General features: G+C 48.4%; 1 protein-coding gene across 1 annotated transcript; it reads right to left on the bottom strand.

The window, feature by feature from the left end:
* Positions 1-536: 536 nt before the first annotated feature.
* On the bottom strand, positions 537-13,696 carry soat1 (sterol O-acyltransferase 1; the record flags this gene model as incomplete). The annotated part of the gene is made up of 15 exons (XM_084459110.1): positions 537-855; positions 1,768-1,913; positions 2,616-2,751; positions 3,093-3,191; positions 3,701-3,798; positions 5,563-5,692; positions 6,074-6,119; positions 6,259-6,337; positions 6,877-6,955; positions 7,750-8,032; positions 8,406-8,513; positions 10,045-10,110; positions 10,797-10,945; positions 11,257-11,315; positions 13,558-13,696. 15 exons carry the CDS (start codon positions 13,694-13,696, stop codon positions 787-789), a joined length of 1,686 nt encoding a protein of 561 aa, XP_084315236.1. The 3' UTR covers positions 537-786.
* Positions 13,697-15,325: the final 1,629 nt, after the last annotated feature.

A 15,325-nucleotide genomic window follows, 5' to 3' on the forward strand; every position in this document is an offset into this window, starting at 1 on the left:
ATCATATTGGCACAATGAACAGCCTCATATGGGACAAATAAATATAAATGAAAAGAAACATTTCTATTGGCACAATGTCAACCTGGCTGGCAGTGGGATAGTCATTAAGGCATCTTGGTGAATATGACATCACGGAGACCAGGCAGTTTGGGCACTTCTCACTGTTCATTCTGTCAAACATACATGAACTCTTCACTGTTCATTCTGTCAAACATACATGAACTCTTCACTGTTCATTCTGTCAAACATACATGAACTCTTCACTGTTCGTTCTGTCAAACATACATGAACTCTCACTGTTCATTCTGTCAAACATACATGAACTCTTCACTGTTCATTCTGTCAAACATACATGAACTCTTCACCGTTCATTCTGTCAAACATACATGAACTCTCAATGTTCATTCTGTCAAACATACATGAACTCTTCACTGTTCATTCTGTCAAACATACATGAACTCTTCACTGTTCATTCTGTCAAACATACATGAACTCTCACTGTTCATTCTGTCAAACATCCATGAACTCTTCACTGTTCATTCTGTCAAACATACATGAACTCTTCACTGTTCATTCTGTCAAACATACATGAACTCTCAGAGAACACCAGCTGGATACTGGGTTTAGTGCAATAAAATGATACGGAAAGTAAAAGGACAAAAATGAAAGGCTTGATGGTAACAGGACCACTTCCTGGTCCCACATTCATCCCCTCTGTGATTGGTCAGTGCTGTGGTCAGGCCACTCCCGCGGAGGCGGGGCTATGAGGTCGGAGCCTATCGGGGTTCAGAAGCCGGGGTTTCTCTGCAGGTGACAGCTCCAGGAGCGAGGCTTCAGCAGGTCCAGGAAGGAGGGCTGAAACACACACACACGCGCACACACACACGCACACACGCACGCACACACACACACACACACACACACACACACAAACACAAACACCACTGTACTGTAGCAGAGGTGCTTCAGGGACTGCTCTGCTCCATGGTTATGTGTCCTTAATGTCCTACCTCCAGGCCATGGTCAAACCCTACCCCCCCCCCCCCCCCCGACCTATGCTCTGCTACCTCAGGGTGACCGTTTGCCCCGAGGCCCCTGCGGTCGATGGACACGGTCACAGCTCTTCTCTGTCGCGGCCCCGCAGTGGTGGAACGAACTGCCCACTGACGTCAGGACAGCAGAGTCGCTGCCCATCTTTCGTCGCAGGCTCAAAACTCACCTCTTCAAGAAGTACTACAACGATCCTCCCTCTTAAGCACCTATTATATTTATAGTTTGCTATTCTTGCACTTGACTTTCAGCACTAGACTATGCTCTCAGTCACTTGTTTTAGAAAGGAGAAGCACTTGTGAGTTCTGGCGAGTACTAGTACATTGGCTTTTCATACGTTAAATGCAATTATTGTAAGTCGCTTTGGTTAAAAGCGTCAGCTAAATGACTGTATTGTAAATACAATGTAGGTGACAGGATGGACCTCATGATGTCATATCCTGTTCAGTCATGTAAACAATACCAGGAAACCTCAACATAACCTTATCCTTCGGCATCTAGTGTAAACACAACCCTATCCTTGGGCATCCTGTATAAACATAACCTTATCCTTGGGTATACTGTATAAACATAACCTTATCCTTGGGTATACTGCATAAACATATCCTTATCCTTGGACATACTGAATAAACATTTCCTTATTCTCGGGCAAATTGTATAAATATAATCTTATCCTCGGGTTCTAAATAGCAGGGTGTGGGTGTTGTTTGCGTTTACCTCCAGCAGGGGGCAGTAGCGCTGGGCATACCATTCCTGGGAGTACAGACAGAGGATGACCCCCTGACCCAGGAACAGAGCCGTCCACATGATCACGTTCCAGATGGGGCCTTTCCTACGGTCATGCAGGATGAAGTTGAACATCACTGGGAGGAGGGATGAGGAGAGGAGGGGAGAGGAGGGGAGGGATGAGGAGGGGAGGAGGGATGAGGAGAGGAGGGGAGGGACAGGAGGGATGAGGAGAGGAGGGGAGGGATGCGGAGGGGAGGGAGAGGAGGGGAGGGATGAGGAGGGGAGGGAGAGCAGGGGAGGGATGAGGAGAGGGTGGGAGAGGAGGGGAGGGTTGAGGAGAGGGAGAGGAGGGATGAGGAGAGGAGGGGAGGGATGAGGAGAGAATGGGAGAGGAGGGGAGGGATGAGGAGAGGAATGGAGAGGAGGGGAGGGTTGAGGAGAGGATGGGAGAGGAGGGGAGGGATGAGGAGAGGCGGGATGAGGAGAGGAGGGGAGGGGAGAGGAGATGAGGGGAGAGGAGATGAGGGGAGAGGGGGGTGACAGGAGAGGGAGCAGGAGAGGAGGGGAGAGAGGGAGGGAGGAAGGGAACAGGGGAGAGAGGCCCTTAAACTCCTGCTCCTGGTTGATGCTGGACTAAATGGAAGTTCAATGAAGATCCTTCTACAGCAGCTTGACATGTTTAAAGTGGCCCAGTCACACTTCCGTTGATATTATTTGGATGAAATTCTTAAATTCTGTGTTTGTTCAAGGTCTCTAAAACCTTACTGCCCTCCGAGCAACAATGTCCAGATAAGAGCAACTTGTGTTGACGCTCTTTCAGAAGGTGCTGGACTTACTTCCGAAGCACATGAAGAGGCAGAAGAGGACGGGGTAGAAGAAGCCGAAGCAGATGGCCAGGATGTACTCATGGACCACCGCCGACATGGTGAACACTAGCAACATGGCCGCCGTGCGAAAACGCTTCCGGGACATCTGACATAGAGGAGAGGAGAGGAAGAGGAAGAGGGAGGAGAGGAAGAGAGAGAGAGAGAGAGAGAGAGGGGGAGCGAGAGAGAGAGAAAGAGAGAACGGGAGAGGTGGAGGCAGATGGAGAGAGGGAGAGAGAGAGGGAGAGAGAGGGAGCAAGAGAGACAGATAGAGAGAGGGGGAGCGAGAGAGAGAGAAAGAGAGAGAGAAAGGGAGAGAAGTGGAGGCAGATGGAGAGAGAGAGAGAGAGAGAGAGAGAGAGAGAGAGAGAGGACAAGCAGACCATCAGAATCTTTGCAATAATATGCCTAATTGTGGTGAAAGCACACCAATGAAACAGCACTCACCCACAGGAAGTCCCGGTAAACGTAATAGTACAGCCAATCATGGACCACCACGTTCCAGGTGCGGTAATAATTGGCGAAAGATGTTGAATTCCACCAATCCTGTGAAAGGCAAATGCATTCGATGTGTCAGGTTTACTTGCATTAAGTTTAAATGTTGGCATTGAATAAGTTAATAGACCTTTCCTATTCAGGCGGCTAGCTGCGATAGCATGTAGCTGCTAGATATGAGAAGTGAACTGATGGGCTAGGAGCAAAGTTGTCTTAACATTCAACTGTGTCTGGGGCCTTTCACAAACTTTAAACATTTTTCTAACTTTGTTTTAGGTTTCTGTCGTCTCTCTGGTCGTTACTGCACGTTCCCTAAGTGCATCTTAGTACAATTTTCTTCAAACTAATGTCTAATCTACGAACAAAAAAACGCAAGACAAGCTTTGTTTGTGGGACATCATGGCGGCGCTGTCGCAAGGGGCACGGTCGTAAGAAATCGGGCAACCTTATTGGTTATTATTCTCCAAGTGATTTACAGGTTGGAAAGGTCTATTACTGTAACAGATCGTGACTAACGTGTAGTCTGATTATGCATCAGTATTGTACGTGTCTGTCGGTACCTTGTAAAACATCCTGTCAGCGAAGCACAGCATCTCAGCGAAGGCATTGAGCCAGCAATGGAGGAAGGCAAAGAAGGCCAGGAACAGAACCAACACTCCTAGAGGAGAGAGAGAGAGAGAGAGAGAGAGAGAGAGAGAGAGAGAGAGAGAGAGAGAGAGAGGGAGGGAGAGAGGGAGAGGGAGAGGGAGAGGGAGAGGGAGAGGGAGAGGGAGAGGGAGAGGGAGAGGGAGAGAGAGGGAGAGGGAGAGGGAGAGGGAGAGGGAGAGGGAGAGGGAGAGGGAGAGGGAGAGGGAGAGGGAGAGCGAGAGAGAGAGAGAGAGAGAGAGAGAGAGAGAGAGAAAGGGAGAGAGGTGGAGGCAGATGGAGAGAGAGAGGGAGAGAGAGGGAGCAAGAGAGACAGACAGAGAGAGGGGGAGCGAGAGAGAGAGAGAGAACCAGAGATAAAGAACCAAAGAGAGAGAAAAAGAGAATGAGGACCACAGGTCAACGGTCATTAAACTGCGGAGGGTGATCCCCCTTCCATCCAGGCTCTGCAGGGCGCGGCGCTCAACTCTCCGGCGGCTCCACGACCAGAGGGCGGGGCTAAGAACGCGAGTAAGATCGCCAGAGACTCGACTCAACACCTGCTTCCAGATCCTGCCCTCTGCTAGAAGGTATGCCGCCCCTGTACCCCCCCCCCCCTGCTATAAACGCCCCGACGCACCAAACCGACATCAAAGAGCTAGCGCCGCCGCCGACAGCTGCTGTGTGGCCTTGCGTGACCTCCCGTCACCTGTTTCACGGCCGACAAGTTTCCCTTGAACACGCCGAGCGGACGACAGCCAGCAGCCGACGAGTGCGTACGTTTCTGCGCTTGCGTGAGATGAAATAACTCCACACCACCAGGTGGCAGTAGTCTGTATCATCGAGGGGACACAGAAGACCACCGGATGTATAAAATGTAAACGACGCAGCGTTTGTTTAGCTACGAATACAGCACTCTCGCTCAGCATAGACGGTCATCTCTGAGAATGTCGACTAATTTGTGTAAATAAAAGAGGTTTGATTAGCGCTGTCGTTATTAGCCCTGGCTTCTTGTGTTAGAACAGAAGATGAGGAGAAATCGGACGAAATACACAATGGTAAATGGTAAATGGACTGCACTTATATAGCGCTTATATAGACCCCGCCCCGACTCGAGCCTTCGACACTCAAGGACGTTCACGACGGCTGATTATCGGCTTGGTGTGTCAGCGGCTTCAGGCTCCTGAACAAACACAGCCCCCTCAACTGCTGCCTCCTCGCATGCTGGTATGTGTGTGGGGTTAGGGTTAGGGTTAGGGTTAGGCGCTGTGGTGTGGGGTTAGGGTTAGGCGCTGTGGTGTGGGGTTAGGGGCTGTGGTGTGGGGTTAGGCGCTGTGGTGTGGGGTTAGGCGCTGTGGTGTGGGGTTAGGGGCTGTGGTGTGGGGTTAGGGGCTGTGGTGTGGGGTTAGGCGCTGTGGTGTGGGGTTAGGGGCTGTGGTGTGGGGTTAGGGGCTGTAGTGTGGGGTTAGGGGCTGTAGTGTGGGGTTAGGGGCTGTGGTGTGGGGTTAGGGGCTGTGGTGTGGGGTTAGGGGCTGTAGTGTGGGGTTAGGGGCTGTGGTGTGGGGTTAGGGTTAGGCGCTGTGGTGTGGGGTTAGGCGCTGTGGTGTGGGGTTAGGGGCTGTGGTGTGGGGTTAGGGGCTGTAGTGTGGGGTTAGGGGCTGTGGTGTGGGGTTAGGGTTAGGCGCTGTGGTGTGGGGTTAGGCGCTGGGGTGTGGGGTTAGGGTTAGGGGCAGTAGTGTGGGGTTAGGGTTAGGGGCTGTGGTGTGGGGTTAGGGTTAGGGGTCAGGGGTCAGGGTACCTGGCAGGATGGAGTTGAACACACACAGGACCATGGCCCTCAGGTCAAACAGCTGCAGGCTGATGCTGCGGAACTGGGGGATGCACAGACGCACGAACACGTAGTACGCATAGAACAAACACCCTAGCACCTGGAGAGAGGGAGGGAGGGAGGGAGAGAGAGAGGGAGAGGGAGGGAGAGGGAAGGAGAGAGATGGAGGGAGAGAGAGAGAGAGAGAGGGAGGGAGGGAGGGAGGGAGGGAAGGAGAGAGATGGAGGGAGAGAGAGAGAGAGGGAGGGAGGGAGGGAGAGGGAAGGAGAGAGATGGAGGGAGAGAGAGAGAGAGGGAGGGAGGGAGGGAGGGAGGGAGAGAGAGAGAGAGAGAGAGAGAGAGAGAGATCCTGAGTGTCAAGCAGAACCTCGTTAGGTCAGGTATTTCCGGAGGGATTTTCTCATCCTCGTTCTTCGACCACGTCCACCAGATATGTGGGTTTGACAGAAGGCTACCAGTAGTACATTTGACAGAACGTTACCTGTAGTAAATTTGAGGCCACATAACTCCACCTGATCACTGGGTTTCTGCAGAGAGGGAGACAAAGACGGTCTTGACTGCTGTTACACGCACCCTCAGCCTCCCCCCCCCCTCGCCCCGTACTCAAAACAGCACGGACATCACCCATCGCATGAGAAACGTGACCCTTGACCTGTGGCTGTTTACCTGGGGTACGTGTCCCTGTAGATAAGGGTGGGGGCAAACAGGAAGTAGAGGTACTGAGTGATCTGAGGGGTGACTGGGCCTGTGGAGGGGAACACAGGGAACCTCAACACAGATACTGACAGTTAGAGAGGCAGAAAGAGAGACAGACACAGGAAGAGAGAGACAGAAAGAGAGAGACACAGAAAGAGAGAGACAGAAAGAGAGATAGACACAGAAAGAGAGACAGAAAGAGAGACAGACACAGAAAGAGAGAGACAGAAAGAGAGACAGACACAGAAAGAGAGAGACAGAAAGAGAGACAGACACAGAAAGAGAGAGACAGTAAGAGAGACAGACACAGAAAGAGAGAGACAGAAAGAGAGACAGACACAGAAAGAGAGACAGACACAGAAAGAGAGACAGAAAGAGAGACAGACACAGAAAGAGAGGGAAAGAAAGAGAGACAGACACAGAAAGAGAGACAGACACAGAAAGAGAGAGACAGAAAGAGAGACAGACACAGAAAGAGAGAGACAGACACAGAAAGAGAGACAGACACAGAAAGAGAGGGACAGAAAGAGAGAGAGACAGAATGACAGAGCAGAACATGTGTGAGCAAGAGTGATATAGTTAAGGTACCATTCTTGTCTTTATCGGAGGCCAGGACTCTAGGGACGTTCTCTCTGATGTAGGAGTGGGCTTTCATCATCAGACGCACCTGGAGGAGGCCACACACACACACACACACACACACACACACACACACACACACACACACACACACACACACACACACACACACACACACACTATCTGACTCACTGTCCAACCCAGGTATGATAGCAGTTCTGGCAAGGCTAGACTGAACCCGGTTAGGCTAGGCTAGCACTTAACTATGCTATGCACAGACGATAGGTCAGGCTAGGATTAGTCTGACTCAACGGATGTAGGTTTTGGCAATAAACCTCGTCATTCGTCATCACACTGCCCAATCAGAGGCGACGCAAATCAATCTGATTCGGGGCGAGAGATTCTCTCGGCACCAATCAGATTCGATCCAGACCATTTCGCAAGAGCGCCGTCGCTGCGTCCGGGGCTGGCTCCGCCCAAGACGACTGTGATTGGTTTAAAGAAATACTGCGTTCCCCCCCCCCCCCCTATTGCAGAATGGTAATATGTCCAGTCGGACCTGTCTCCGGCGCTGGCACAGCGTAAACGAAGTGTGGAGATAGGTCTGGCTATGAGAGACTAGGCTAGGACTAAACTATGCTGTACTAAGCTAAGCTAGGACTAAACTATGCTGTGCTAAGCTAAGCTAGGACTAAACTATGCTGTGCTAAACTAAGCTAGGGCTAAACTATGCTGTACTAAGCTAAGCTAGGACTTAACTATGCTGTGCTAAGCTAAGCTAGGACTAAACTATGCTGTGCTAAGCTACGCTATTCTAGGCTAGGACTAAGCTATGCTAGGCTAAGCTATGCTAGGCTAAGCTACGCTAGGCTAACCTCCTACCTGCTCCAGGATGATGATGAAGCAGGAGGCGGGGGGCAGGTTGTTCCTGAGGACCACGTATGTGGGGAGGAAGCCGAGACCCAGGCCCTGGTACAGGAGGAAGAGCGAGCCCAGCAGCAGGCTCCGCAGGCTGGCCCGGCCCGGGCCCGGGTACTGGGAGGCCCACAGCTGGAACAGCGCGTAGGGAACCACCAGCACGGACAGGAACATGCACATCCACGTGGACACCACCAGGGGGAACTGTCCGAACGCGTAGACCAGCAGGTCGAAGTCCAGCACCAGCCTGAGGAAGAGGGGGGAGGAGAGAAGGATGAAGAGGAGGACGAGGGAGAGGAGGAGGACGAAGAGGAGGATGAGGATGATAAAGGACAGGATGGTGATGAATCTGTACACCAGTGCTTTGAAATACATTTTTTAGAAGCTGCAATCTCGGTGCCCCGTCCGCCGCCATTACATGGATATACTTGGCTCGCGCTGGATTTTAAATTTCTTCTACAGGCCTCCGAATTACACCAAAGTGATCTCGGTGAGTCAAACGTCTTATAATATGCCGTAAATAAGGTCCAGGTTGTCGAAAAAGAGCCTTCCCCTTTAAAGGATGCTGTGCAACAATATACAGTACAGAGACCCCCTAAAGGGTTGACCTTTGACCTCACCTGCCCTCGTCGATGAAGTCCACAACCAGAGTGCTGAGGATGAAGAGGATGAGCAGGGCGATGAACATGTGGTAGATGGTCCTGATGTGGTTCACCTCGAACAGCTCACTGTTACACAGCCACACAAGAACACAGTCCTACCGTCAGAGACAGGACAAGGGACACGCGAGACACGAGACTAAAATACTGGTAAGGGACACGAGAGAACACGCTAACTCTTCCACACCCTCACATACTAGAGAACTGTTCTTTACTACGAGAGAACACGCTAACTCTTCCACACCCTCACATACTAGAGAACTGTTCTTTACTACGAGAGAACACGCTAACTCTTCCACACCCTCACATACTAGAGAACTGTTCTTTACTACGAGAGAACACGCTAACTCTTCCACACCCTCACATACTAGAGAACTGTTCTTTACTACGAGAGAACATGCTAACTCTTCCACACCCTCACATACTAGAGAACTGTTCTTTACTACGAGAGAACACGCTAACTCTTCCACACCCTCACATACTAGAGAACTGTTCTTTACTACGAGAGAACATGCTAACTCTTCCACACCCTCACATACTAGAGAACTGTTCTTTACTACGAGAGAACACGCTAACTCTTCCACACCCTCACATACTAGAGAACTGTTCTTTACTACGAGAGAACACGCTAACTCTTCCACACCCTCACATACTAGAGAACTGTTCTTTACTACGAGAGAACATGCTAACTCTTCCACACCCTCACATACTAGAGAACTGTTCTTTACTATGAGAGAACACGCTAACTCTTCCACACCCTCACACACTACACAGCTGTTCTTTACTACGAGAACACGCTAACTCTTCCACACCCTCACATACTAGACAGCTGTTCTTTACTACGAGAGAACACGCTAACTCTTCCACACCCTCACATACTAGAGAACTGTTCTTTACTACGAGAACACACGCTAACTCTTCCACACCCTCACACACTAGACCGCTGTTCTTTACTACGAGAGAACACGCTAACTCTTCCACACCCTCACATACTAGACAGCTGTTCTTTACTAGGAGAGAACACGCTAACTCTTCCACACCCTCACACACTAGACAGCTGTTCTTTACTACGAGAGAACACGCTAACTCTCCCACACCCTCACACACTAGACAGCTGTTCTTTACTACGAGAGAACACGCTAACTCTCCCACACCCTCACATACTAAACAGCTGTTCTTTACTACGAGAGAACATGCTAACTCTTCCACACCCTCACACACTAGACAGCTGTTCTTTACTACGAGAGAACACGCTAACTCTCCCACACCCTCGCACACTACACAGCTGTTCTTTACTACGAGAGAACACGCTAACTCTTCCACACCCTCACATACTAGACAGCTGTTCTTTACTACGAGAGAACACGCTAACTCTTCCACACCCTCACATACTAGACAGCTGTTCTTTACTAGGAGAGAACACGCTAACTCTTCCACACCCTCACACACTAGACAGCTGTTCTTTACTACGAGAGAACACGCTAACTCTCCCACACCCTCACATACTAAACAGCTGTTCTTTACGACGGAGCTGGCTGTGGAATGTTCTCTGAGAGGAGTCACAGAGATTCTTATTCTCTAAGTCTGTTCCATGACTCACTCCAGTAAGGACCTGCGGATTACAAACTGCTTGTCCTGGCCCTGGGACGGCCTGAGGGACGACAGCCTGGAGGACAGACATGGGACATGGTGAGGACAGACATGGACATGGTGTTAGCAAGATCATGGATGTCACTAAAGTGGAAGATATCACAATCAGACAGTGTACAGGGTTGTAACGATAACCGCTATAATGATAAACCGTGATTCAGTTTGATTCAATTTATCGTGATAATTGTATCATTAAAATCATGCTTTTTAAAAACTCACTGTAAATACTGTCCAGCATCAACCAAAGCTAGCAAGTCTCAGACGCATTATTTTAATGTTAATGCAAAAAAAAGTGCATAGTGCTGTTCATTTTGGTTGTGGTTTTCAATATAAAACGTATAAAAATATATTATTTAAGTGTGTATCGGTAGTTTTAGAAAATTTTCAGCACATTTTACAATACCGCGATAATACTGATAACCGTGATAATTCTGGTCACTATAATCGTATGAAATTTTCACACAGTTACATCTCTAGTACATATTTGTTTCGCAAAGAGTTGTGGTAGCGAAGGAAGCAAAAGTGACCATCGCTTGACCGTTACGAAGGGCGCCTTCGAAGGGAGTACTTTTGGACCGTTCAGATTGGAAACACCCTTCAATATGGCGGAGGTGGGCGTGGCCCCCGATGTTCGCTTCAAAGGGCGGAGCCCTAGCATTCGGAATACAGCCGTGTGAGGCGCGTGTGTCGGGCCAGTCGTACCCGAGTTTGGCTCTCTCCTCGTCTGAGAGAGGGGGAGAGAAGGCGGCAGGCACGGGCGCGGGCTCCAGACTGGCTGACTCCTCGATCAGACTGTCCATGAAATCGCTGACCTGACCCTCGAACCGGCGCATCAGATCCAGTTTCAGGTGCTACAGAACACGCGCAGACAAGCAGAAGAGCGAGGGAGGGAGTGGATGAAAGGATGACTGGATGAGTGAGTGAATAATATTATAATATAGAATATAATGGAAACTCCAAGGACTAGTTAGACCTCTAAGCTGTCGTGATGATGGCTAAACACAGCACAACAACCAGTAAAGCCCTGTTCACCTCTAAACATGTTATGGAAATAGGAGCTTGTTTTTTCAAAGAAATCTTAAAGGGCACCGCACATGCTAAATCAATTTGGTAATGTGTTTATCATATATTATACATGTTGGTCTCTGATGGTCCCACCAACCTCAGCTTTCCGTTTAAGATGCAGCTTCCTGCTGATCAGCTGCTCCACTTCTATCTTCCCTGAAACACACAGAAGCAGCACTCCTAATGAGAACCACACACACAGAAGAAGCACTCCTAATCAGAACCACACACACACAGAAGCACTCCTAATGAGAACCACACACACACAGAAGCACTCCTAATGAGAACCACACACACAGAAGCACTCCTAATGAGAACCACACACACACAGAAGAAGCACTCCTGATGAGAACCACACACACAGAAGCACTCCTGATGAGAACCACACACACACACAGAAGCACTCCTAATGAGAACCACACACACACAGAAGCACTTCTAATGAGAACCACACACACACAGAAGCACTCCTGATGAGAACCACACACACAGAAGCACTCCTAATGAGAAACACACACAGAAGACGCACTCCTAGTGAGCATAAAATCATTTTGTTTCTCTAACAAAACGAGTATGCAAATATCCTACCTACCTGGTTTCAAAACACAAAAATTACACCACCATAACCAACCAGATGAGTTGCCAGGTTAAGGCGCCAGGTGGATTCTCCTGATACAGTGTAAATATTACCACAGTGTAAATATTACCACACCACAACAATGACATCAATGTTTGCATGGAAGGCTGTTTAAACACAGCAGGTGGACCCGCCCTGACCTCCCATGAGGTCATTTAAGGATAAGGAAGCAGAGTTAACGATTAGCCTATAGATTGGCTGTCAGCCATATGTAGGCTACTTTGGGTTACTGAAAAGCGGTACATAAATATTGTATGTATTAGTTGAGGAGGTAGATCGGGTCGTCCAATGCTCGTAGGGTTGGCGGTTCGAATCCCGGCTCCTCCTGATGACATGTCAAAGTGTCCTTGGGCAAGCTGCCTTGCATGGCAGCTGCCGCCATTGGTGTGCGAAAGTGTGTAAGCGTGTGTGAATGGGTGAGAGGCCTTCATTGTAAGGTGTTGGATAAAGTATAAGTGCAGTCCATTTATATTTCATTAGGATCCTAGATCCTATTACAGTAGGTTAGGATTCTAGACTGAGACAACAAAACAACAACAAACAACTTTTAGTGTCATACGAAGGATTCTATCGTTACTGACATGGGAGCGTAGCAGGACAAGTCACTTCTCTGTCATTCATGACTCACAGCCAACTGGCCTTGAAATGAACTACTGTAACATGTCAGCTAGAGAAATCTCATCTAAGCTCTCTGTAATGTGTATATGAGAGGTTCAATTGTGGACAGGCAGTGCCTGGGAATTGACATGTTTCTGTGTACATTGTCCTATCTGAAGTGATTAGAAAGCTGCTACTGCAGCAAGATGGAGGTCTTTACCTAAACAATCCCTTCAGCTCTCTACAATTGTCTAACACCGTGTCCTAACTGCTTGCGACGCGAGCAGCAGAACGCGACATCGAATGCTTGCTGTCCTAACTGAAACCGTTAAATTTCCTGTTCCGTTACGTCATTTGTCTATACTCCCAACTGAAGATAGTTAAAGAACGAACGCCTGTCAACGCGAGCGACAGGAGGAAAATAGGAACAGGGCGAGCGTCAAAAGGGCAGTTGTTAGGACATAACGTTATATGTTAAAACGTTGTCAGGATATAACAACAGAAAACAAAGCAATGGAACGCATTTTGTCGCTGACGCTCGCTCGCGTCGTGTGTAGTGAGGACACGGTGTTAGGAGAGGGTGCTAAGGATGGGCCTGGATGACTCAACACCCACAGATATCAAATCAGGTCATGGTGGGTGAGGTTTGACTGGGGACTTGTCTGAGGAATCTACCCCCACAGTCACATGACTGTGCAGGCTTGCACACCCTTTATTGGACTCCTTCCCGTGTGACACATTGTCGGTGTGAGGAAACGAATCAATTTCACAACCAATCTTGTGATAGACGGAAGGTCAGAGTGCAGTGCACAGTACACATGTTGTCTCCTGCCAATGATGTATTGCCCCTTTGTTTCAATGAAGCGGCGAACGCAAATATAAAAATGTAGAAGTTATCTGGCTGCAGATGTTGAGTGATGATGAATGTTGTAAACTATCTTTCCTTGTTTATTTTGTAAGTTGTTATTGTTTTATGTTTTGAATCTGTGTCTCTATGCTGCGGCCTGTCTTGGCCAGGACCCTCTTGTAAAATTGATTTTTAATCTCAATGAGACCCCCCTTTTCCTGGTTAAATAAAGGTAAATAAATAAATTAAAGGTTGATAATACACCGATGCAAACTTCAACTGGGAACACACAAGAGAAAATGGGCTTAATCTCTCACCATTACTGGTTATGTGGTTATCGGTGTTGCACTGGTCCTCTTCATTGCTGCCTACCAAGCCGTCCAGCCCGGGGAAGGTGGGCATCTTGGGTAGGACTCTGCCCCTTAACCGCAGGCCACCGCTGTCCTCATTCTCCATCCTGTGGGGAGGTTCACAAGTATAAATCAAGGACACCCTGATAGAGGAAGTCTACTGAAGCAGAAGCAGTCTATCCAGCAATGTTTTGCAGTGGGTTTTGCATGCCTCGTCCAGGACTTGAGACTGGTGGTCGCCCAAAATATCAGTGGAGAGAGCTATTAAAAATCTGTCAAACAATTTCCACGACAGGGGATTAGGGGACACGATCACAGGTCTTCTATTGTCAGGCTGTGTCCAGTTCACTGGTCAGTCACGACCCCATGGGTGCACGACTGGCAGGGTTCAATCGAGGCTGGCTACTGAAGTCTCCCATACAATCCCATACAATCCCATACAATACATCATCTATTTCGAGGTTCAAATGCTTCTTGTTTGCTGCACTTGGGATGTCCAAAATCAAGCTACCGCTAATTTACCTCTAGAGGGAACAAAGCTACCGGTAACTCATCAGTTTGGCCAGCTAACAAGGAGGTGCTCAACCAGCCATCTACCAGCAGCAATCACACAGTCACAATCACACGATCACACAGTCACTCACTCGTCTCCGGATCCAGTAACACTCCTCGATGTGTCCGACCTTGCTTGACCAGCTGACCAGTGCCAAATCTGAAAAAGACGCCAGCAGGCTAGCAGCTACCTTGATTTGAACACGACGCTAGCTCGTTAGCAGCTACCACCAGGTTAGATTTCATCCTCTCCCACCTCTTCGCTGATGTTGACACAGAGCGGGGTGGTGATTGGTGCACTGCTCTTAGCCAATCAACGCGGAGGGACTGGTGAGGACAAGCAATGAGGGGAAGACAGGCTGTATCGGAATGCATCATTTGTCTGGATGAGCCCTTTCGATATTGGCTTGAATATTATTTAATTTGAATTTAATTCTATATAATCTTGTTAAACTACAGTTTTGGAAAATATCTTCTTTTTATTTTTATTTACTTGAATCCATATCAAAACACATTTTCACTCTACAACTCCGTACTACTGTTAAACATAGGCTACACATTTTAACACATTCGCAAACCTCTATTCAATTTACAAATGGTATTTTATGTAGCCAGCTTTAGTTAGATAATGTTTATCACTCTTTAAATTGGAAATGCAGTTAGCCTGTACTATATGCTATGGTTGGGTTATGTGTTTTCTCAACAATGTCCAGTAGGTGGCAGCAGAGGTTCACCTAAGCACTACTACTTGTGAATCACCTTGGTAGATATAGCAGTGAAGTGTTAGTTAGTCAGTGATGGTCATGCCCTGTAATGCACTTTCCCAAAGTGTGACAGTAGCCTAAACGTCAGTAAATGGTTACCCCGCTGTCTGGATGGACAGTCCCTGGAGAATAGAGTGAGCAGGTTGGGACAGAGCGGTATGACCTCTCATCAGATGTTTTGCAAAGGTTGATCTAAAGCGGGCACTATGTATACTTTATAAACATTTATAAACGACCTATTACTCATGGACATACCATTAGTAGACACTCATACAGTGATTTGCTCCATCAAAGTCTCCAACAATGACCTCAGCCCTTAATTTAAATATTATTAATATTTATTTCAAAACAGTTTACATGCATGCAATGACATTGGGACCCTTTTTTCACCGAACAGGACACAAAAGAACATTTAGCCA

This window comes from Borostomias antarcticus (genome assembly GCF_949987555.1).
Source record: "Borostomias antarcticus genome assembly, chromosome: 26".
In the NCBI taxonomy this organism is placed as follows: Eukaryota; Metazoa; Chordata; class Actinopteri; order Stomiiformes; family Stomiidae; genus Borostomias; species Borostomias antarcticus.